General features: G+C 37.2%; 3 protein-coding genes and 2 long non-coding RNA genes across 6 annotated transcripts; 3 read left to right on the forward strand and 2 right to left on the reverse strand.

Annotated features, from left to right (window-relative positions):
• Nucleotides 1–1,121: 1,121 nt before the first annotated feature.
• LOC110751746 (uncharacterized) lies at nucleotides 1,122–2,747 on the forward strand. The gene is made up of 2 exons (XM_021952250.2): nucleotides 1,122–2,106; nucleotides 2,202–2,747. The coding sequence occupies exons 1-2, from the start codon at nucleotides 1,237–1,239 to the stop codon at nucleotides 2,445–2,447; spliced, it is 1,116 nt and encodes a 371-aa protein (XP_021807942.1). The 5' UTR covers nucleotides 1,122–1,236; the 3' UTR covers nucleotides 2,448–2,747.
• A 4,025-nt stretch (nucleotides 2,748–6,772) lies between these two features.
• Nucleotides 6,773–8,124, forward strand: LOC110751751 (uncharacterized). 2 transcript variants are annotated; one of them, XM_021952259.2, is made up of 3 exons: nucleotides 6,773–7,090; nucleotides 7,163–7,316; nucleotides 7,710–8,124. In XM_021952259.2, the coding sequence occupies exons 1-2, from the start codon at nucleotides 6,773–6,775 to the stop codon at nucleotides 7,295–7,297; spliced, it is 453 nt and encodes a 150-aa protein (XP_021807951.1). In that variant the 3' UTR covers nucleotides 7,298–7,316; nucleotides 7,710–8,124. The 2 variants fall into 2 exon arrangements, with proteins under 2 accessions (XP_021807951.1, XP_088104137.1); XM_088248011.1 differs by having other exon boundaries at nucleotides 6,773–7,316.
• On the reverse strand, nucleotides 6,867–9,793 carry LOC110751755 (uncharacterized). Its single transcript, XR_015833523.1, has 5 exons — nucleotides 9,706–9,793; nucleotides 9,531–9,616; nucleotides 8,249–8,309; nucleotides 7,082–8,165; nucleotides 6,867–6,997 (listed from the first exon to the last, which is right to left on the reverse strand). It is a non-coding gene; the product is annotated as an uncharacterized LOC110751755 (long non-coding RNA).
• A 5,190-nt stretch (nucleotides 9,794–14,983) lies between these two features.
• LOC110751752 (uncharacterized) lies at nucleotides 14,984–16,112 on the forward strand. The gene is made up of 2 exons (XM_021952261.2): nucleotides 14,984–15,536; nucleotides 15,974–16,112. The coding sequence occupies exons 1-2, from the start codon at nucleotides 14,984–14,986 to the stop codon at nucleotides 15,976–15,978; spliced, it is 558 nt and encodes a 185-aa protein (XP_021807953.2). The 3' UTR covers nucleotides 15,979–16,112.
• Nucleotides 15,107–18,081, reverse strand: LOC110751753 (uncharacterized). The gene is made up of 4 exons (XR_002525906.2): nucleotides 17,946–18,081; nucleotides 17,773–17,856; nucleotides 15,329–16,436; nucleotides 15,107–15,244 (listed from the first exon to the last, which is right to left on the reverse strand). It is a non-coding gene; the product is annotated as an uncharacterized LOC110751753 (long non-coding RNA).
• Between the last annotated feature and the right edge of the window lie 6,201 nt (nucleotides 18,082–24,282).

Consider the following 24,282-nt stretch of genomic DNA (forward strand, 5'->3'; position numbering starts at 1 on the left):
GGCTGAATTTTGCATACGATGCTAAAAAACCAGCAATCAAAAAGCAGAAGAAAAAAACATGAAGAGCAAAGCGTGCTAACTTGATGAACCATCAGCTGACGAGCGAACTAGAAAAACAAACCATATGCAGGGGCTGAGTTTTGTAGAGCGGAGAAGATGAAGTGGCTGCGTTTTGCAGTGCAGAGAAGATGTAGGGGTTGAAGTGTAGCGTAGAAGATGAAGCGGCCTGATTTTTTTTTTTGTCAAACGTGTTTTCTAATATAATATATTTTAATTATTTTAATTAAAGAAAAAAAATGGTAAAAGAGAATTAACAGAGTTAAACTCCTATTAAGTTGTGTGACACATGTCACAAAAGTAAGGAGGGAACATGGGAGCACAGGAACTTTGGTAACATGAAAACCGGACTCCCTGAAGCAGGGACTCTAACACTTGAGACTGATCGCCAATACCGAGAAACTCTTTTTTGTACTTAATGTTTTATTTATATTTTAAAGTAGAATGATTGGGTTAATTTGGATGAAGTTTTAACCCAATCCTTTGCTTGGCTGGCACTGTTGGTAGTAAAAAACAGCGAGAAATGGTTGCGTCCAATCTGCATTGAGTTATGCTTAGTCTCTCTCCTCATCTAAATTAACCAACCATCCTTGGTGCTTAATTCTTTTATACAATATAGTTTAATTAGTAATATTAATTTCAAAACGATGTAAACAGGAAATCTGTAATTGGATTGGATTGCATAAATCTACTTTGAGTGCGTACTAGTGGTGGCCTACGTTTGACAAATGGCCAAAAAGGTTTTTGGGGGCGACACGTGTAGACATTGGATGCAAAGAAGGCCCTCCCTCGTACCAGTTGACGACTTCTTCAAGAAAATATTAGTTTTTCAGTAGCTTTTGAGCCCAAAATAAATAGGCAGTCCAATTTGTAGTATACTCATTAATTAGGAATGTTTTAAACTGTGACAGCTCCATGTGAGAGGCACTAGCAGGTTGTAAAAAAAACATTTGAACTTTATAGCAAAGTTACTCGCTTTTTTATCAAATCAAGATCAACCATGGTGGTGAATTATTTTTCAATAATGAGTGACAAATAAAGAAAGAAGAAGAACAGAAATCCCATATTTAAAGGCCATATGTGAACAACCTATAACATACCTTTGGTCTACATTTCAACATCCAAACACCCCTCCCCTCTCTCTCTCTCTCTCTAGTCTCAGACTCACAGAGCTAAGCTATGACTATCTCGTCTCTTCTTCAAAATCCCTTTCAAATGATCCCTTCTTCTTCTTCTTCTTCACTCGATTTACTCCGTCTCCACCTAGGAGAAGTCCGTTTCCATGCCATGAAAGTTGCAGAGGTTGAAGAAAGCAGTAACAAACAAGAAAGGGTCCACTCTCGCCCAATCAATCGACCCTCTTCACCTGCTTTCATGTCACCAAATGCCAGTCGACTCTACTCGGCTGCAGTAACCAACGGCTCAAACAGTACCCCAAGCTTGAGCCCAGAGAGGGTCTTTTTGTCTTCAATCCCCGTCAACGGCCCGAGCCGACAAGATGCAATCGCTGCAAGTACGGGCTACCGCCTGAACATGGACTTACACAGCAGCAGCAGCAGCAGCCATCATGTCGTGGGTTTCTGTTTTCTGCCGCCACCTGACCTTACCGATATGAACTACGCGGCGGCGAGGTGCATCCCAGACCTTAACTTGCCACCATCAGATGTCTCAGCTTCGGAGCTGGTCCTAGGAATCAAGAACAGAAACATCCTCCGATTTATTGATGCGGTGCGTTCGTTGGTTGTCAAACACGGGAGCCCCGAGGAGCTGGCGGAGTACATGAAGAACAAGAGCAGCTTGACCGAACCCCAGCTTTGGAATCTTGATTCTACCCGGATCTGGAATATGCTGTCCCTCTCCCGGGGAGGTGAAATTGAGAAGGAGCTCATGGAGGAAGGCCTCATCGAAGCCCTAATTCGCGTCGAGGATCTTCCATCGCCGCTGGAGCTGGTCCTCGCTCCGCCATATCACTATAAGGCCTCCTTCAACCAAGATGCCAGGATTGATTACAAGTACAATCAAGCATCAACTTCGTTCGAAGAGACTTTGGTATTTATAAATTATTTATGCATCCAACTCTCTCAGACTGTCGTCTAATTAGCTTTGATTGTCATCGATTTTTATTTGTTAAACCCAATTTTCAGTCCTCGGATGCCCGCAATTATGATGTTGTTGATGATGAAGAAGAGGACCAGAGCAGCGGTAATTATGATGTTGATGAGGAGGAGGACGAGAGCAGCGGTGATGAGGCTGATCATCATCAGGACCAGAAGCGCAAGGCGGTGGCTGTAATGGACGACCAGGATCCGTATGATCAGCATCTTCAGATGAAGAAGGCCAGGCACGGTGGAGCTCTTCGTATTGATGAGCCCAACAACGCCAATCCATGAGGCTGAAGCTGCAGAGGAGAGGACTCATCATCATCGGCCTCAACCTACCAGTCCAAATGGCCCCATCCATCCACTTTTTTCTTTAATTTTTTGTGTGCAATTATATATACTCGAATCTATGACTTTAGTAATTAATAAATTAGATGCAGGCTGGAAGTTTTTCGGGTATTATTATATACGGATGTTCCGATGTTGTATTATCAGAGACATATATATACGTGTCCTGGATTGTGGTTTGTTATTGCAATTATCAGAATAGTCAATTTGTACTGCTTTATATATATTCATCCTTTTTGGAAATATGGACCAATTTTCTTCTTTTTTGCCAAGGAAATATATATATGACCAATTAATCATGTGAGGTAGCTGCACACAGTTGCATGAAATTGATTATTTTGAAGAAAAAAAGGGCTAAAATTGATAAAAGAGTGGTCTTTTTATTTTCTTTGGAAACAAAGCGATGGTATTTATTGAAGAAATAGAACATACTACAAAACTACAAAAATGCCGAAATGGATACAACATCTCCAATGACCAAATTAATTGATCCGGAGAGAATTATGTCTAAACCAACAAATATTTAACCCCTTATTCAACAGCCCGAAGCACTTGTACTCAGACTAACAATGTATATCAACCGTGCAATGACAGAAAAGACAAATCCGTATCGCAACCGAAAATAAAATACAAACCAAAAAACTCCTAATGAGAGACCAAAACAGGCCAAAGAGAGACCGCAAAAGATACAGCCAACCACAGGGGGAAGCAGAGAGGCAAACAACAAGAAAACAAAAACATCCGCAGAGAGTTCTCCTTATTTTAGGAGGTAGATAGGGAGCATGGTTGGAGTTGTATTTGTCTAATTCCTCCCTAAAATTTGTCTAAGAAATTTAATTGGACAGCAAGCGTATACCTATAATGATATATACAAAATATCATATAAGAGCTGCACTTAATCTATTGCATGATAATTAATGATCAGCCAAGTTGATTCAATGACTGTGATGTCCTATACAAGCTTACATTTGTTTCCCCGATTGCACCAAGAGCAAAATAAATTATGTCGAAATTTCGGATAGAAAATTAACTTAATGGTGTATTTAATTGTTGATTAATGACTTGAAAGTAGTTGAGTAAACAAAGTCAAAAGTGCAATGCTGCAACACTATACAAGACACGAACGATATGCCTCTGGAATTCTTTTGTAATGTTTAAAATTACATGAATGTGGTCGTTTATTTTTTGGAATGTTAAAAATTATATGAAGGTTATCTTCTTCTCTTTCACCATAAAAGAATAAAAACTAAACCAAATGAAGCTTTAATTAAAGGTTATATATGATTCTCCTCGTGAAGAAAAGGAGACTCACACTCATAATTTAAAAATGACGTTTATGCAATTTGAATACAAATTGCTAACCCTAAATAGTGTGAATGTGCAGATAAAAAACACAAAGATAATACTTGTGTTTTAATCTATTTATTTATTATCAAAACATCATAGCACTCATGGTGAAGAAATTTTCAGAATTACCTATTTACAGAATTAAATTAACAGCAGCAAAAATATAGGATTAAATAGAAAATATAAGAGCATCACTTGATCTATCGTATTTATTATAGTAATAAGGATAAAATGAAACACTTCCGACCCTTCCACTGAAATTGCGGGTGAGACTGAAAATAGCTAAGGCCATGTGATTGGTCAATTGTATTTTTTTGTGGTGAATCACTGAATACAAACAATTAGTCCTGATCTCTTGGACCACAGGAGTCTAAGAAATTGTGGTCACCTACCGTTGGATATTAATCCAATGGTTCAAAAAAATTTCTTAAAATGAGTGCAAGAGTAAGTGAACCGTTAAATTTACATCCAACGGTGAGTGACTATAAATCTCTTGGACCCCCCAAGAGATCGGGACTGTACAAACAATATTAGGATTTTAGTTCAAGTAGTGGGCTCACCTGCTTCACTCCACTCGTGTTACAAATTGTCTTGTTCTTATTTGCTTTTGCTGGTGTGAACAGGTTTGCTTTCATTCTACATCCGGTGAGTTGTTTGACCCCGTTTGCTAAATGGTGAAAAATCAATACATGGCGACACGTGTGTATTTAGATGCACAAGCTACATGAAATAAAAGAAAAAAACATCTACAATTCTAAACCATCTACATGCTAGTATGCTACACACACTGTATTCTCATTCGTGACGTCACACTTTTATTGAAGATATTAAAGCTTTTAATCCCATCAAAGCATAGCAGGCCCAATAAGGCCCATTATTCTAACCCAAAATCTCCTAACATGTGAAGAAGAAATGAACTCTCACTTCAAATTCGAAGTCCAATCTGGTCAACGGAGGGCCACCTTTTTTATTCCAATTTCCAACACTACAATGGCGGTGACGGTAGGAAGGACCGTCTGATAACTAGAAACAGAATCTTTGCCTTACCAATCAATCACCTGTCCCACCATGGCGTATGCATTCTCGTTGGTATCTATTAACAACTAATTAGCATTATCTGAGAGCCGGTTTGCTAATGATTTAATTTTAGTTTTCAGTTCTTATTCTCTCATTTTATGTGCTATATAGTACATATGAAAAAAAGTGAGAATGAGATTGAGAGAGAGATATTGACTTTCATCGTCCTAATTTGATGAAGTGTGAGTTATATATTAATAAGTATAATGAAATTATTCAAGAAGATCGATTTCTGGATGAACGACTTATTCGTATGTTCGTAGGGAAGATATCCTTCACTTTCCACATGTATTGTAATGTGTAATTGGGCTTGGATATTATGGCCACTCTGTTGAATCAACTTTAATAAAAATCTTTTCACCAAAACTTTAATAAAAATCTATAATTATAAGTTTATAACATAATTGTGCAAAACATCATCCATATAATACAACATACTTGTACCCAATGCATGTGTGTCTTATTTCTCCCATATCATGTTTATTTTATATATTAATTCATCTTTTATATATACACAACACAAATGAAACACTCATTTTTTCCATTATCGAAAATAATAATGGTTTTTTTAGCAGATCGTAAATAAAAGTTCATCAGATCATCTATGATAATTTTGATATTTGTTTTGGTATCTATATATAAATATATTATCCAAATAAGACAGGTGACTAGGATTGCCTAATTATTCAGGTTGAATCTTTTTCTGGCTTTTGGTGTGAACGGGCTGCGCACTGGTCCCAGTAGGACCCACTCACATTTTAACCGTAATAACTTCCTTGCGTTCAAAGTTTTCATCTTTTAGCATGCATGTTGATTTTAAACGTCTCATTCGAAGAGATTTAAAATTATAATGTTCATGTATTAAAATAAACAGCTCATAATTTGTCTGGATTTAAATTGTAGAATTTTTTTATCAGATGGCCACATATATCTGTGTATTGGTTGTATCGGATAGGACATGGTTTTCTGAAAGTTATAGGTGCTTCAACTAACTATAATTTTGACCTGGAATTTCATTTTCGTTCGGGAGTATTTTTATTCACCACTTTAATCCAATGTGTATCTTCATTATCGTTCTTAATACTTGATACGTGTCCATATGCATAACTATGGTTCCATAAATACAAAGTAACAAGTTAACTATGATTATACCTATGGACATATATCAAGTATTAAAAAGGATGATGAGAATACACATTCGGTTAAAGTGGTGAGCAAAAATATTTCCTTTTCGTTTTCTTCCTTGAATAAAAGTCTCCTCAAAACCATGAACCATGCTAGAGAATCAAATGCAGAATATTGAAATCATCAACGTATGATTTTTTTTCTCCTCAGCAGTTGCAAGTTATAGCACAAAATACATTTTGTGTATAGGAGCAATTTTTTCTTTTTTCTTTTTAGACAAATTTGTGTATAAGAGCATTTACGACTATATCGGAGGACTTGTGTTCATAGTACAATTCCTCACTCTTCTAATATTACTTGAATAAAAGAATAAAAAATTTCTATTTCCACTCCTGCACATGCATTTGCTTAAGCTCCATTGTTTGAAAGCGAAGAAGATGACCATCTGTATTATTATTAATTATTAATTGAAATTTTTTTTTTCCGACAAAACTACAAATAGCAATTTGATTGAACCATTCCTGGCTAGTGAAACAGTTGGTAGGCCCACAATTGTTTCTTTCTTTTCTCTTTGATGATGAGGACATGGATCATCTTCTTAATTTTTTTTTTAAACTTATAATACAAAGCCTCAGCGTGTGCCTTCAAAGTTCACCACCGTCCACCATAGCCTTTCTTCTCCAAAAACCCAAAATCCTAAACCCAAGAATTCAACAGTGATGTCGACCCCTCTCAATCCAGACGCCTCTGTTCTTGCAAACCTAATGGAATCTCACTTCAAGGAACTAGATCTGATCCCAGAACAGTTTCCCCAGAAGAAAGAAGAAATGGTTCCCATACTGGAAAACTGCTTGTCACACTCTTGCCTTGAAGAGTGTCTTGCAGATCAAATTGCTCCCGGTCCGGTCGACTCTGCTTTCATCAAGGACTGCGTGGCGCAGGTTCTGGTGGCCAGCAACAAACGCTTCATCAAAATTATGCATAGCTCCCTTGTCCAAGCTGGCAAGGAGAAAGAAGCTCAAAAGTACCTCGAAAAGGTGAGCCCTGCATCCCGGGTCAAGCACTTTGAGTCCATCAAGATGTGGAATTACCTTACTCTGCCATTCCAGGTGCTCAAGGAAATGGAGGATATGGGATTAGACATAAATCCTTCGAGTTTCTTCATGCCTCCAGCACCACCTGAGGTTTTTCCCACTCCGGCACCGGGCTGGAGGCCCGGCCAGGGTACGGCCGACGGTATTTAGAGGCCTAATTGACAGCTTGGTAAATAAATTTGGAGTTTTACTTTTACAGCAAGCCTTTTTCTGTTTTTTTTTTTTGTAAATATATTTTCTGTAAGAAATTTGTTGATTTGGGTTTACTTGGGTAATGATAAGAATGTTGTATGCGTACATATAATTACGTTTATGTATATGTTTTAGCATCGAGTAATAGAGCATGACAGAGATATAAGAGAGCATTGAGTAAACCGTGGCCAAAAGCATGATTTCTATCTTTGGAGTGTACTAGTTGGTGTCCAGTACCCGGTCTTTGTAATTCTCTATGTATAGTAAAGAGACTAAACGTAGTTAAGATTAATTGTATGAAATTCTTATGTTGTGATGTGATCTATTTTATTGTTGAAAGATGAATACCTATGTTTCAATCTTGTTTCAGGATGAGGCTGGCATTGTGCCTGAGACGGAGGACAGCCCTTCAACAGCCGTGGGGCCTAACCCTGTTGGATTAGTTCTTCACGTTGGTGAGGTTACAGACCGGTCTATGATGGATGCTGCAGCTGAACACAAGCAGAAGAAGGGGGTGATGGAAGTAGAGGTCTCTGACACAGACTAAGCATCACCCAGTTATCCTGTTTTCTTTCATTTTATTTTGAAGAGTACAATCGTCCTAGCGGCATTAGAATGATTCGATATATACTTGCAGTACGTATTAGGAGCTTGGTTATGAGCCATGATTTCATGCAATCCTTTTGCATATGTACTTGCTGCACGGGATATGCATCCTTGTTTTTGTTTGGACATCTTTTTCACAATGGTTGGTGATCCTCTTATGAATGGTGCTTTGATATAAACTGACGACCCGCCACTTGCACAATTGCACTCTGTTTGGTACCTGGGAATGCATTATAAATTTCAGAAAACCAAGATTCACTATAAATTCTAGGAAGCATGATAAGTCCAAACTACAGCATGTACCTTATATCTAGTCATCGGCTGTTTTCTGTTGATGCATGAAGTCCTTGGTTGTTATTGGATTCTGCATTTGAATATGAATGTATAATTCACACATCTGTATTATAATGATAACATGATACATGTTTAGTTTTGTTTTCTCAGCATGATAATCAATCCTCTCTCTCTATATATATATTGCCCTGTAAGATTGTTTCCATTATCTCCTGAAATTGTCCTTACAAACTGGTTCTAAGCACAAATGTTACCATCACGTGTTACTATGACATTACATCCAATTCTTTAGGAATCTAGTGCTGATAATCTTTCCATGCTATAGTTGCTTGTCTGTATGGCATGATGTATATGCAAATCACTAATATGTATCTATTTGTGAAAACAGATTAAGCTACAAAGTAACAATTTCCTTCCCTGATGGAATTTCTTACAACACCAAGCATATTTCCTTGGTTGGAAAGGTAGCAACCAGATTCATCCTCTTAGAACAACTTCCAAGATTCCCTATATTTGACTGCCCATATCTCAACCATGCATTGTTATTAACTGAAACCTTCCTTCAGCATATTCTCCTGCTCGTTTTTAAAACCCAAAAAACCCCCTTCCTATAGCATATTGAGTCTATTTCAGAGAAGGGATGAAGTTGAAAGGTGCAAAAATGCCATGGTATTGGTTTATCTGGTATAAAACCAGATTAAAGATACTGATTGGTATGAATCTTGCAGCTTAATCTGTACATACTAAATACAAAAAATGTTCTTTCTTTTGCCTCGTTACTTTTGGAAAGTAGAATATCTACCATTCCAAAAGCCAAATGCATGCCCCACCCACACCCAAATCCTCCTTAGTGTAGTTTAGTACAGACACTTGTGTTTACGTCTCAAACCCAAACACCCACGAACACAAGTACTTGCTTGTGGCCCCATATTTTATTACCCAAAAAAGAAAGAAAAGCTCTCAAGACAATTTGGGAAAACCCTTTTCCTGTCAGCTCACAAGGCAGTGACAGAAGCCAATGTTAGCAAATACTAAGGTATATATAGCCTATTTGGAAAGGGGGACAAAGTACATATTCTGTAATGAAAAAAAAAGGTTCTTTGCCTCTCTGATATCATATAGCTTTTCATTGAATAAAGCAAAATTCATGCCCAAAAATAAGAAATCCAGACCCTACATCCATATTTTCATTGCGTACTATATTCATAAATGTAAGAATATCCATCATAAGATTAATCTTTTGAAAACAATACAACTTGTTCCATCTAGATTGAGTGATTGCAGAACTTACACATTAATTGAATCTGCATTACTGTGAACAGTTATGAAGATCCCCTGAGCCTCTCAGAAGATATCTGCAAACCCAAAAAGTTCAAGCTATACACAGGAGCAAGAGGGTTACCGCAAGTAAAATTCAACAGAATTGTTGGATTCAAAACTCATCAATTCCATGTCAAAATTTTCACCTCATTGTGGCAGGGTTCAAAATCCCAGACAATTATCATCAGCCATAGGATAGGAGCACTAAGATCTTGCTTTGGGCTGGCTGTCTACAACTCCCAGAACGTGAAGCTGGGGTCGAAAACCACATCCATAATTCCATATGGAGCAACATTTGTGGACGGTGCGGCGTTTGAATGATTTTCGAAAAATAAGATTTCTTACGGATTATATATGGAGGGGCATTTCTGTGATTTTCAGAAAGTACAATGGCCAAAATTGAAATTTTAGATCTTCACTAAACTGAAATCAGCTTCCCGTTAAGCTGAGCTTCAGTTTCGACTTCTCATTGGTGGTGGCGTCACACTTTATTGAAGAAATTAAAGCTTTTAACCCCATCAGAGAAGGGCCCCAATGCATAGCAGGCCTAACAAGGCCCATGATGATTGCCCAAAATCTCCTAACTTCAAAGTCCAATCTGGTCAACGCAGGGCCACACATGTGGAAATTGGTCAACACAACAATGGCGGTTTGATAACTAGAAAAAGAATGTTTGCCTTTTCAATCACCGGTCCCACCATGCATTCTGGTTAACAACTAATTAGCATTATCTTACTTATTATAAATAAATGAAATTAAATGAAATGAAGCTACTCATATGAAGAAAAAGACACTCATTGTTTGTATCTAAAAAAAAAAGACAGTCATGGCTAATCCTATATTCTATGTTTATACCTGAATTGTGAGTAATACAAAGATAATCGTTTTGTTTTAACAGCAGTAAATTTACCACTAAATAGAAAATATAAGAGCATCACTTTTGTTTTTTTGTTTTTAAAAATCAGCCAACTTGGACGTATGTTTGAAGCTTCATAAAATGGGACCCATAATCATTCTTTATACATATATTGAAATGGCGTTGAACGCGTAATAGACACATATTTGCAAATGAACTTGTCCTCTGTGCTGAAAACGATCCTTTCTCGTCGGTTTGTGTCAAATTTCTTTGATTCGTCTTGCTTGAATTTATATTGATGGAAAATCTAACACCATACGTGTCTACAAACTAGGTTTTTAAATTTATTTTAAACATAATTCTATTTTACGCTGAATACTAAGGTTTTAGTTCAAGTAGTATTTTTGCTTTTGCTTTTTTATATACCTTTTCCATTCGGTTGTCACCACTCTTAATTGGTCGTGAGCATTACCACCATATTAATGGCCATTAGATGAGTGGAATTTTTTAGATTTGTGTAATAAGTAAATTGAATTACATTCATTCAACGACAATTAGAGTGGTAATAATGCTCACCAAGGTCTAGTCAAATTAAGTTTTGTCATCCATTGAGGGACACCTTTTAGGATTCTCTATAAATTTTGTTTTAAATATTCAAATTGTCTATTTTTCAAATTTACATTCATAGATTATCTTTATAAAAAATTATGCAAATTGAAAATCATTAAGGCATCTAATTGGAATCGACAAAATATACGAACGTAGTGCTTCAAAAAAAGACTATAATAACAAAAATCTAATTGAGTGGTCAAATGGTTTCAGATTCAAGTAATTTTTTGAAGAGATGATCTTTGAGGGAAGCATGCATTAAGATTCTGATGTATTAAGGATACCATATAATTAATGAGTTCCAATATGGAGGTTCATATATGTTTGATGCCTGCATTAATTTAAGATTAAGCCACAACAAGTTAAGTTGTTGTATGCATGGAATTAACTATTCTCAGCATAATTAATGATATTTGAAGACAAATATTTTTCATAAAAAATGCCACAAGAAGTACTTATGGAGGAAATAATGTCCCACAAATCTATCTCTTCTGTTGTCCATTTATCAAACTGGCATTTTCTTTTCTGTTTATCTTTTTCCGAAGCTCGTTGGTTTGGACTTTGTTTTGGTTGTTTTCGGCTCTCAATCATGTCTTAGTCATCCTTTTTCCTGTACTTGGATTTCATTGGATGTAAGATTAAAAAAAAATGCTTAGCATATGCATGACGATAATATGATATATTATTACAAAGTTCCATCCATTCTGTGCCTCTACAGCTCATACCATGTATTTAAATTGTTGGATTTTAATTTTATTACGAGGTCCATGATGTGAATTAGGGTGATTATAGTGGCGGAGCCATTTCTAGGTTTGGAGTGGCCTTGGTTCTCCAATATTTTTATCTTTCCTATATTATATTACATAAAATATATAGAAATTGTAATAAACAACTTAAAATTTAAGTTATAATTACCTCAAAAAAAAATTAGACATGACTAAATTATAAATATTTAACTCTAAACGTGTAATTATTGAATACTTAAGTGTTTTATATACTTGTATTTTCTACTTCGGCGCTCCTAATTTTACAATTCTACCTAATTATATCTATGATAATTTAACATGAATCTATTTTTCGCGTGTGAACAGGCTTGATTGGGACCCCCATCCCATTTGTCGTTGCATGCTTTGACAAATGGCCAAATTGGATTGGGGGGGGGTGAAACGTTAGAGGTTTGGCTGCAAATCATGCCCTCCAGGATCCAATCCAATCCAAGGGTATCTTCTTCTTCTCCACTACATGCCCTCTACAAAAATTGCGGTAAAGTTTTTTTTTTACATCACCTCTTTTTCAGTTTTCACACAAAATTTTCGAATGCTGGTAAATGTGGTATGGTACTCGCCTTACTTACAAACATATACTGGTTGGTCTTAAATTTAACTTTTAAGTTTGTTAAGACATTTTGTCCCTGTGAGATAATTATGTCATCTTAGTTTAGATTAGTGACAGTGAGATAATTAACTTAACTTAATGATGGAATTATTATTTATTTTACATCATTTAATTGCTGATTAGTGGGTTTCAAAGCCAATTTAGTTCAATCATCACGTGGTTCTTAGCCACCATCACAGTTTAGTGAATTTTCTTTATTTGATAAAAATACGATAGAATTTTATTAGATCAATATGAATAACATTACAAAGGACACATATTGTAAAGGGAGTCATCTCCATAACAATATGGTAGACATTAGTAAAACTTCTCCAGTGACATGAGACTATAGAAAAGCTTAAACAATTTGGAGACAGACAATCACTCTCATAAATAAATTTTCTATAATCCTCTCAACTGCCATAATTTCCTTGAATCTAATCCAATGACATTAATTACAAAAACTAGACGCTAACCGGTATGAATCATAGAGTTTATAAACTTTAAATATTGAACAAACTAAACTAAAAAAATAAAAAATAAAAACAACGTTGTCAAAAGGAAAAACCAACTACCAGTAATCTTCTTTCGGGACTTCAAATTTGACATTATAATTGGTGGCCTCCTGCATTTTATTCAATCAAGTTTAATCAATTTGTAAAGTAATCAAGTTTTATCAAATTTGGCCTCCAACACTTTATTCAATCAAGTTTAATCAATTTGTAAAGTAATCGAGTTTAATCAAATTTGGCCTCCCGCACAAATTTGACATTATACTTGTGATATACAAATGAAACACTTTTTTATATAAAAAAAAATTATCGTTTTAGTATCTATGAGATATATCAAATATATGGGATATATCAAATATATGGGGTCCAAGTAAGACAGGGGACTAGGATTGCTTAATTATTTAGGATGAATCTTTTTTCTGGCTTTTGGTGTGAACGGGGTGGTGTCTAAAGGGGGAGAAATTTTTAAATGTTCCAGGTACACCACGTGTTTGGTGTACCATCCAATAAACATAAAACATGTGGAATTATTATCCAACTTACTGCATTTCTTCTTATGACATGTGGCGGACTGCATTGGACATATTCCATATGTCTTCCGTCTATTGGATGATACACCAACCACGTGGTGTACCGGGAACACTCAAAAATTACTCCTAAAGGGGCCCGCTCCCATTTTAGCGGTTGCGTGCGCTTGATACATCATCCATCAAAGTTGGATGGAGGACACGTGCAAGTTCTGGATGCAGACAAGGCTCAATCCTTGAGAGAGACTTACCTGCACCGGGGATAGGGCTACAGTCCTATCCCCCTCCAATCGCAGCCCGCCACTTGTCCATTTTCTGACAAAATTGGACACGTGGCGGGCTGCGATTGGAGGGGGATAGGACTGTAGCCCTATCCCCGGTGCAGGCAAGTTTTTTTCCTCAATCCTTAGGCGCACCTGCCTTATTACAACACACCATCTGCCCCACGTGGCAGTAATTGGAATTTCTGATTTCCAAATTCGAATGGTCCTGCGTCCTTTTTGCGTTCAAAGTTTTCATCTTAGAGCATGCATGTTGATTTGATTATAAACGTCTCATTCGAAGAGATTTAAAATTATAAAAAGATTTAGTGGATGTATTAAAATAAGCTGAGTGTTTGCCTTTGAACAGCTCATATATGACGTGTCATCTATTTGTGGTGGGGCAGTTTCTGAGCAATCAAATTGTAGAATTTTTTATCAGATGGCCAACATCTCTATCTCTGTTTGTATTGGTTGTATCGGATGGGACATGATTTTTCTAAAAGTTATGACATAAAAGTGCTTCACCTAAAATCCATGAACCATGCTAGATGCCATATTTCTGCACAATCTTGAAATCATCAACATATGATTTTAGAGTAATGTTATGTAGAAATATAAAATTGATCACATTAGTTGAGCAATTAATGAATATTTTTATGTAAAATTTATTTTTCTTTCTTTCTTTTTTTAAATAATTATTAATTTACTTAAATAAAAGAATAAAATTATTCTACTCTTACATGCATTTGAGTAAGCTTCATTGTTTTTTTTTCAATGAAATTATATTTTCAATTAATACCCATCTACTCCCTATTTTTATTTGTTCAAGTTGACGAAAGGAAATATGCAAAGCCACACCCAGGCCAATAATACTCATGCCTTTAACTTTCTCAAATCACAAAAAATTACTAAAACACATGGATTATGAGAATCTAAACTCACGTTGCATTTGAAACCGAAGAAGATTACTATCTGTATTATTATTAATTATGATTTGAGTTTTCTTTTTTCTCCGGCAAAGCTAGAACTATCAAATGCCAAAATCATTCTAATAAAAAAATCAGAATAATAAAGTTGTTTATTTGATTCGACGAGAGGGAGGAGGGAGGGAGAGCAGAAGTAGGCCCAGAAGCAAGGTCGATTTCAAAAAGCTCTGATTTTTTTATAAAAACAATTATAATAATACCTCTTTCTACAAATACAAAGCTGACTTGGCGTGTGACCTCCAATCCCAACACCGCCAACGCCTTCCTTCTCCAAAAACCAACTAAAATTCAACAGTGATGTCCTCCACCTCTCCGGACCCAGAGGCCTCTGTTCTTGCAAGCCTTATGGGACCTCACTTCAAAGAACTCGATCTGATCCCAGAACAGTTTCTCCCGAAGAAAGAAGAAATGGTTCCCATACTGGAAAACTGCTTGTCACACTCTTGCCTTGAAGAGGGTCTTGCAGAACAAATTGCTGTCGATGAAAGCGATTTAGCCGATCAGATTAACCCTGGTCCGGTCGACTCTGCTTTCATCAAGGACTGCGTGGCGCAGGTTCTGGTGGCCAGCAACAAACGCTTCATCAAAACTACGCATTGCTACCTTAAACAAGCTGGCAAGGAGAAAGAAGCTGAAGAGTACCTCGAAAAGGTGAGCCCTGCATCCCGGGTCGAGCACTTTGAGTCCATCAAGATGTGGAATTACCTTACTCTGCCATTCCAGGTGCTCAAGGTAATGGAGGACATGGGATTAGGCACAAATCCTTCGAGTTTCTTCATGCCTCCAGCACCACATGAGGTTTTTCCCACTCCGGCACAGGGCTGGAGGCCCAGCCAGGCTATGGCCGACGGTAAAGTTCCGTGACCTTGCTTTAGAGGCTTAATTGACAACTCGGTAAATAAATTTGGAGTTTTACTTTTACAGCAAGCCTTTTTCTGTTTTGTTTTTTGTAAATATTTTTTCTGTAAGAAATTTGTTGATTTGGGTTTTACTTGGGTATTGATAAGAATGTTGTATGCGTACATATAATTACGTTTATGTATATGTTTTAGCATCGAGTAATAGAGCATGACAGAGATATAAGAGAGCATTGAGTAAACCGTGGCCAAAAGCATGATTTCTATCTTTGGAGTGTACTAGTTGGTGTCCAGTACCCGGTCTTTGTAATTCTCTATGTATAGTAAAGAGACTAAACGTAGTTAAGATTAATTGTATGAAATTCTTATGTTGTGATCTGATCTATTTTATTGTTGAAAGATGAATACCTATGTTTCAATCTTGTTTCAGGATGAGGCTGGCATTGTGCCTGAGACGGAGGACAGCCCTTCAACAGCCGTGGAGCCTAACCCTGTTGGATTAGTTCTTCACGTTGGTGAGGTTACAGACCGGTCTATGATGGATGCTGCAGCTGAACACAAGCAGAAGAAGAGGGTGATGGAAGTAGAGGTCTCTGACACAGACTAAGCATCACCCAGTTATCCTGTTTTCTTTCTTTTTACTTTGAAGACTACAATCATCCTGGTTTTGCTTTGCAGTATTAGAATGATTTGATATATACTTGCAGTATGTACTAGGAGCTTGGTTATGAGCCATGACTTTATGCAATCCTTTTGCATATGCACTTGCTGCACGGGATATGCATCCTTGTTTATGTTTGGACATCTTTTTCACATTGGTTGATCCTCTTATGAATGCTGCTTTGATATAAACTGACGACCTGCCACTTCCACAATTGCAATCTGTTTGATACCTGAGAATGCATTGTAAATTTCAGAAAACCAAGATTCACTATAAATTCTAGGAAGCATGATAAGTCTAAACTACAGCATGCACCTTATATCTAGTCATCGGCTGTTTTCTGTTGATGCATGAAGTCCTTGGCTGTTTTGAATATGAATGTATAATTCACACATCTGTATTATAATGATAACATGATACATGTTTAGTTCTGTTTTCTCAGCATGATAATCAATCGTCTATATATATGTTGCCCTATAAGATTGTTTCCATTATCTCCTGAATTGAAATTGTCCTTACAAATTGGTTATAAGCACAAATGTTACCGTCACGTGTTACTATGACATTACATCCAATTCTTTAAGAATCTAGTGCTGATAATCTTTCCATGCTATAGTTGCTTGTCTTTATGGCATGATGCATATGCAAATCACTAATATGTATCTATTTGTGAAAACAGATTAAGCTACAAAGTAACAATTTCCTTCCCTGATGGAATTTCTTACAACACCAAGCATATTTCCTTGGTTGGAAAGGTAGCAACCAGATTCATACTCTTAGAACAACTTCCAAGATTCCCTATATTTGACTGCCCATATCTCAACCATGCATTGTTATTAACTGAAACCTTCCTTTAGCATATTCCCCTGCTCGTTTTTAAAACCCCAAAAAAACCCCTTCCTGTAGCATATTGAGTCTATTTCAGTTGAAAGGTGCAAAAATGCCATGGTATTGGTTTATCTGGTATAAAACCAGATTAAAGATACTGATTGGTATGAATCTTGCAGCTTAATCTGTACATACTAAATACTAAAAATGTTCTATCATTTGCCTCGTTACTTCTGGAAAGTAGAATATCTACCATTCCAAAAGCCAAATGCATGCCCCACCCACACCCAAATCCTCCTTAGTGTAGTTTAGTACAGACACTTTTGTTTACGTCTCAAACCCAAACACCCACGAACACAAGTACTTGCTTGTGGCCCATATTTTATTACCCAAAAAGATAGAAAAGCTCTCAAGACAATTTGGGAAAACCCTTTTCCTGTCAGCTCACAAGGCAGTGACAGAAGCCAATGTTAGCAAATACTCGGGAATATATAGAGCCTATTTGGAAAGGGGGACAAAGCACATACTGTAATGAAAAAAAAGGGTTCTTTGCCTCTTTGATATCATATAGCTTTTCATTGAATAAAGCAAAATTCATGCCCAAAAATAAGAAATCCAGACCCTACATCCATAATTTCATTGCGTACTTTATTCATAAATGTAAGAATATCCATCATAGTATTAATCTTTTGAAAATAATACAACTTTTTCCATCTAGATTGAGTGATTTCAGAACTTACACATTAATTGAATCTGCATTACTGTGAACAGTTATGAAGAACCCCTGAGCCTCTCAGAAGATAGCTGCAAAACAAAAGTTCAAGCTACACACAGAAGCAAGAGGGTTACAGAAAGTAAAATTCAACAGAATTGTCAGATTCAAAAATCATCAATTCCGTGTCAAAATTTTCACCTCATTGTCATAAGCCATAGGAGCACTAAGATCTTGCTTTGGGCTGGCTGTCTACAATTCCCAGAACGTGAAGCTGGTGTCGAAAACCACATCCATAATTCCATATGGAGCAACATTTGTGGACGGTGCGGCGTTTGAATGATTTTTAAGATTTCTTACGGATTATATATAAAGGGGCATTTCCGTGATTTTTCCGAAGTACAATGGCCAAAATTGAAATTTCAGAATCACTAAACCGAAATCAGCTTCCCGTTAAGCTGAGCTTCAGTTTCGACTTTTTCAAAAAGTCGTTATTTTCGAGTTTAACTTTTTCGGGCAAAATACCAGCTGATCTAGTACTAACGCTAATAGCAGCTGATGAACTAGTTTGTCCAATCCCCCTCTATCATCAATTTGAATTTTAAAGGAAGTTTATGTTCTAACCATAAAATAAATTTGCATTCAAATTGAGGTCTGATTCACAAAATGCCGGTTCACTTGAATGAAACAAATTGACATAAATTGCTAAATATCCCAAAAAATTTCCAATTTGATTGATGAAATGCCTAATCATTGGTTCACCTGAACCGAACTAGTTGACATAAATCGCTAATATCCAACAGTTTGGACGAAGGGGTTTCAAACCTCTATCAAATAGTTTGGACTTCAACCGACCCCCCAAGGGGGAGGTGGTTGAGATTTTTCTTTAGGATTATCTCAAGGAGTGTTTAGGGTTTTTTCTTGTTACTATCTTAAGAAACTTAAAATTGTCATGGGGTATAGCTCGGTTGGTTGAGCTCTTCTTCCTCCATCTATGTGGGCAGAAATTTGAAACCCCAAGACACTCAATGAATATTTTTTGTAGATGATTTTAAGAAGTATATGATATTAAAAGGTTCTTTGACTCACATCATAATACAAATTTTATTTGTAATCCTTTTGCATATGTACTTGCTGCTCGGGATATGCATCCTTGTTTATGTTTGGACTTTTTTTAAAAAAATTTTAAAAAAAAATTATGAACATGTTTGGACATCTTTTTAACATTGGTTGATCCTCCTATGAATGCTGCTTTGATATAAACTGAGGACCCGCCACTTGCACAATTGCACACTGTTTGGTACCTGAGAATGCATTATAAATTTCAGAAAATCAAGATTCATTGTGTTACTATGACTATAACATTAGATCAATTCTTTAGGAATCTAGTGCTGGTACTCTTTGAATCTTTGCATCATCTTCGCATTCCATGCTATAGTTGCTTGTCTGTATGGCATGATATATATGCAAATCACTAATGCGTATCCATTTGTGAAAACAGATTAAGCTACAAGGTAACAATTTCCTTCGCATATTTCCTAGGTTAGAAAGGTAGCAACCAGATTCATCCTCTTAAAACAACTTGCAAGATTCCCTATATTTGACTGCCCATATCTCAACCATGCATTGTTATTAACTGAAACCTTCCTTTAGCATATTCCCCTGCTCGTTTTTAAACCCCAAAAAAACCCCTTCCTATACTATATTCAGTCTATTTTTGCAGAATCTGCGAAAACGCCATGGTTTTACTCTGGTATTGGTTTATCCGGTATAAAACCAGATTAAAGATACTGATTGGTAAATAAAAAAAGGGAGATTCACTATTATACCCAATATAGGAGCCCAAATTATAAATAAATAAAAACCATATATGAAATGGACTTTAGAAACGCACTCAAAGCTCATTTACAACATAACAAAAAGGTTTTTTAACTTCTTTTAAATTACAAAACTGCCATTAATTTCTTAAAACAAACTCAACCCCAAAATCTCATTAAAAAAAAAAAAAATCCAAAACACTCAATAGGGTATCAAAGTAATTTAATAATCCAAATTAAATTCAATAGAACCAGTTGTCATTTTTTGGGTTTTTGTTGTTGTTTGTTTATAGAAATTAAATGATGTATGGTTTATTTATAGTTTTAATGCTAAGAATGAGTATATGACTAAATATCTCAAAAAAAAAAATTGCTACAATCATTATTGTCTTGTAGAGCAGTTTGAGGTAAGGTAAGTGTCTGTATTTTAATAAAAGAATTTAAAGCAACAAAAGTCTTAGATGAGTCTTCTTCCTCTCTTTTTACTTATTCTACAAATAAGGTCTCATTATGTGTCTCTCACCCAAGTGGCCCAACCACAAAGCCTTCTTCTCTAAAGGCCTCGTGGTAGAATTGAATATGGTATGCTTGCTTTGTTAATGTTTAAGAAATATTAATATTAGTTTCAGGTGCTACCAACAGGAGTTGGTCCAAGTGGAAGGGGCTTGGATCCTTTAAACAAGAGGTCCTGGGTTCGATCTCAGGCGCTTGCGAATAGAGCAGACTTTGTTGGGAGAGGTCCCCGCTTTGCGCCCGACAGTACCTCGAGGGTTAGTCCCCGCAATCGCGCGGGGGATACCTTGGTTTTCACCAAAAAAAAAAAAAATTAGTTTCAGGTGCTTAATATTAATACACACGCTTTTTTTAAAAAAACTCTAGCCCCGGCGAGCTTGAAGCAATCGTGACCAATATTGCGTTCAACATAAGGAGTGTCGAAGATCATCCCGTGACAGAAGTTTGGTTATGAAGAAGTCAGTAAATATTATCTAGAATGTGTCTAGGATAAATGTGTGAGTACATGAAAGCAAGGTTCTCATATCGGTCAAGTCATGCTTCGAAAGATAGGGATTGAATGTGTTGTGCCAAAACTTCCTGTAAACACTATCACACACTAATTCCCAACCTATGATAGAGTCTAGGAAATGACAATATAATTTTCATACTAACACATATTCCCCTGCTCATTTTTAAAACCCAAAAAACCCCCTTCATGTAGCATATTGAGTCTATTTTAGAGATGGGATGAAGTTGAAAGGTGCCTAGCTCACTAAATTGAACCTTCCTATAGCATATTCAGTCTATATTTTGCAGAATCTGCAAAAACGCCATGGTTTTACACTGGTATAAAACTAGATTAAAAATACTGATTGGTATAAAATCAGATTAAAGATACGGATTGGTATAAAAAAAAGAGGGTAAAATCATTAGTCTTGTGGAGCAGTTTGAGGTAAGGTAGTGTCTGTATTTTAATAAAATAATTTAAAGCAACAAAAGTCTTAGATGAGTCTTCTCCTCTCTTTTTCCTTATAAGGACAGCTCCAAAAAATTGTTCATACGACTAATTCTACAAATAAAAAGGTCTCATAATGTGTCTCTCACCCAAGTGGCCCAACCACAAAGCCTTCTTCTCAAACGCCTCATGGTAGAATTGAATATGGTATGCTTGCCTTGTTAATGTTAATATTAGTTTCAGGTGTTTAGTATTTCCCCAAAACCTTAGTCCTCTCTCTCAGACAACACTCTAGAGCCGTTTTCACTTCGAGGGGGGAGGAAGCCACTTTTCTTCCTCCCCTCTCCCCTCCTCTCCTCTCCTCCCTTCCTCCCTTCTCTCTTCCCCCATTTTCATAAATGTAAGGTTTTCCCTATTTTTCATCGCTTTATTATGATTTTCCTCTACTCATCACAAATGAATGCATCTTGGCGTTGGATCTCCACCTGCATTTCTGTATTAATTTAATGATTTTACAAATAGTATCAAATAAATTCTTGTTATTTGGTTATATATAGAATTTCATTTGAGCTTCTTAAAACAATTTCAATTTGAACTGCGGGTGGTCTTTCAGGTTTCGACTTTGGGTTGAGCATGTTATGAAAACTTTAGACCCAATTGCTGCCTACCTGACTAGAATGATACCTCAGACGGTCAGACCCAATTGCTCACGAGGTTCTAGTTAAATTAAGTTTGGTCAGCCGTGGGTCAACCGACATATATACTACAATATTATTATTTTTATGATTTAATTTCTTGTTTGAATGTGTGTATCTAAAGGTGAAATTTAGAGAATGGGTGATAATGGAAAGCTTTGTGGGTTCTTCCCACACTTGAAAAAAACAAAGGGCATGTGCGGTGTATACACGTGGACGGCAGTGATGGGAGATGGGATGATGATGTAGTCAAGCAATTAGTAGAACTTCTAGATGTAATTTGACTTGTGAGAGTTGTAAACTTGTAACAATAAAAACGAAAACAGCTACCTTTTCTGTGCGGGGACAAGTGGCGGAGTGGAGTGGAGTGGAGGAACACAAGGTTTTGGCGCCGTGCGTGGAATATGAGGTAAATATCTTCATTTTTCTTTTACTTTGAGTTTGAATGAGTGAATGAGGTAAATATCATAAAATTATAAAAGAAAAAGAGAAAAAAGGCGAAAAAAATAGAGATAAGATAGAAAGTAAACAAGCCGAAGAAAAGAAAATCGTAACTATTGACTTTCCCGACCACCGTTGCCTAAGCCCAGCTAGGCATGGAGCCGTTGCTAAGCCATGGAGCTAGGCACCACACCCCACCCGCTGTCTTGCCTATAAAAGAAAGAGCAATTGAAAACTCAACTTCAACTTCTACTTCCTCTCTCTCTCTCTCTCTCTCTTTCTTTATCTTTACTCTCCACTTTTCTCAAAAAAACCTTTCAAAATGAGCACCAACTATCGTGCCAATTTTGTCCATTTCCATCTTGAAGAAATCCGTTTGATTGAGATCCAAGCCGTACAGAACATAGGCAGTCTCAGGCCACCGAGACTCTACTCGGCAGCTGTCAACGGAACCTGGACAAGTAGTTGTTTGTGCCCAGAAAGGGTCTTCCTGACTCGCATCCCTCTCCTCACTGGGTGCACTCCAGAAGACGCCGCCACTGCAATTATCCAATTCCGCCTGAATTTGGCCTTAAACAGCAGCACCAGCCACCACCAATTCTGTTTTCTCCAAAACGGAGCCGCCGCCGGCGACGGTGGAGCACCCAATTACATCCCGGATATCAATGTCTCGCCGCCTGATGAGACGGCGCCGGCGAAGGAGTTCGTGGGAGTAATCAAGAGCCAGAACATCTCCCAGCTGACTGATTATGTGGTTCGGTACTTGGGCGAGCACGGGAGTGAGGAGGAGGTGGCGGAGTACAAGAAGATTCTAAGTGTTAGCAATATTGGCTTCTTGTGTGATTGTCCTTTGTGGAACACAAAGACATGAAACACAAGACACCCCTTGTCTCATGGCACTTGTCTCATTCCTTGTTTTAGGGAATACTTTTCTTGAGCAATGTAATCCTTGTTTTAGGGAATGTTTCATGGAATGTCTTAGGGAATGTTTCATGGAATGTTTTAGGGTTATTACATGTATATATGTTTTGATGTGTAATAGAATGAACATATGTTGAAATCAGAAAATATGCATAGCTCCCAAAATTCTCTACACTCTCCATTATCTCTACTCAACCTTCAATATTTCTCCTTAATTTGACATGGTATCAGAGCAGCGATCTTGCTGACTCTAGTCTCGAATCGTTGCTGCAATCATGGGAGAAAACGATTTCTTTCCCACTGAAAGTAGCACCACCGATCCGGCTACTCCTTATCAACCTACCTTCACAGAATTTGCTACTCAAATGGCTGAGTTGATGAAGACACAAGCATCAACATCGACTACGACTCCGACTCCGACAATTACCTACGAAACCTCCTCTGTACAAATTGGCATTAAATTGGATGGCTCCAACTATGCCTTATGGTCTCAAGTTATTGAGATGTATGTTGCTGGCAAAGACAAGCTGGGATATCTCACGGGTGAGCTCCCAGCACCTCCTCAGACAGACTCTACATTCAACCGATGGCGGACAGAAAATGCAATTGTGAAAGGGTGGCTAATCAACTCCATGGAGCCAAGGTTGATTGGCAACTTCATTAGATTCCCGACGGCCAAAGGAGTATGGGATGCAATTGCCACAACTTACTTTGATGGCACTGACACCTCCCAGGTGTATGATCTTAAAAGGCGAATCTCCCGTATGCGACAAGGGGGAGGTTCGATTGAAACTTACTACAATGATCTCCAAGGCTTATGGAGAGAAGTCGATTTTCGTCGTCCAAATGAAATGAATTGTGAGCTGGATATCAAGAAATACTATGATATCATCCAAGAAGATCGAGTTTATATTTTCTTGGATGGTTTGGATGACCGACTTGACAAAGCCCGAAGTGATGTGCTCCAAATGAGTCCATTCCCTACAGTAGAGCAAGCCTATGCTCATGTTCGACGAGAAGATATTCGACAAGCTGTGGTGTTAGGAGCTCCAACACCAACCGGAGTAGGATTGGCAACAAAAGGAACATACCGACCTTCTCGCCCAACTACAACCCCAGTTGCTGCTTCTCTCCAACTACAGACCACTACCAACAAGTCGATTACTCCACCATCCTCTCGACCCAAGGCTCCCACAAATGGGAATGGTTGCACT

Source organism: Prunus avium, chromosome 2 (genome assembly GCF_965620075.1).
Source record: "Prunus avium chromosome 2, drPruAviu1.hap1.1, whole genome shotgun sequence".
Taxonomy (NCBI): Eukaryota; Viridiplantae; Streptophyta; class Magnoliopsida; order Rosales; family Rosaceae; genus Prunus; species Prunus avium.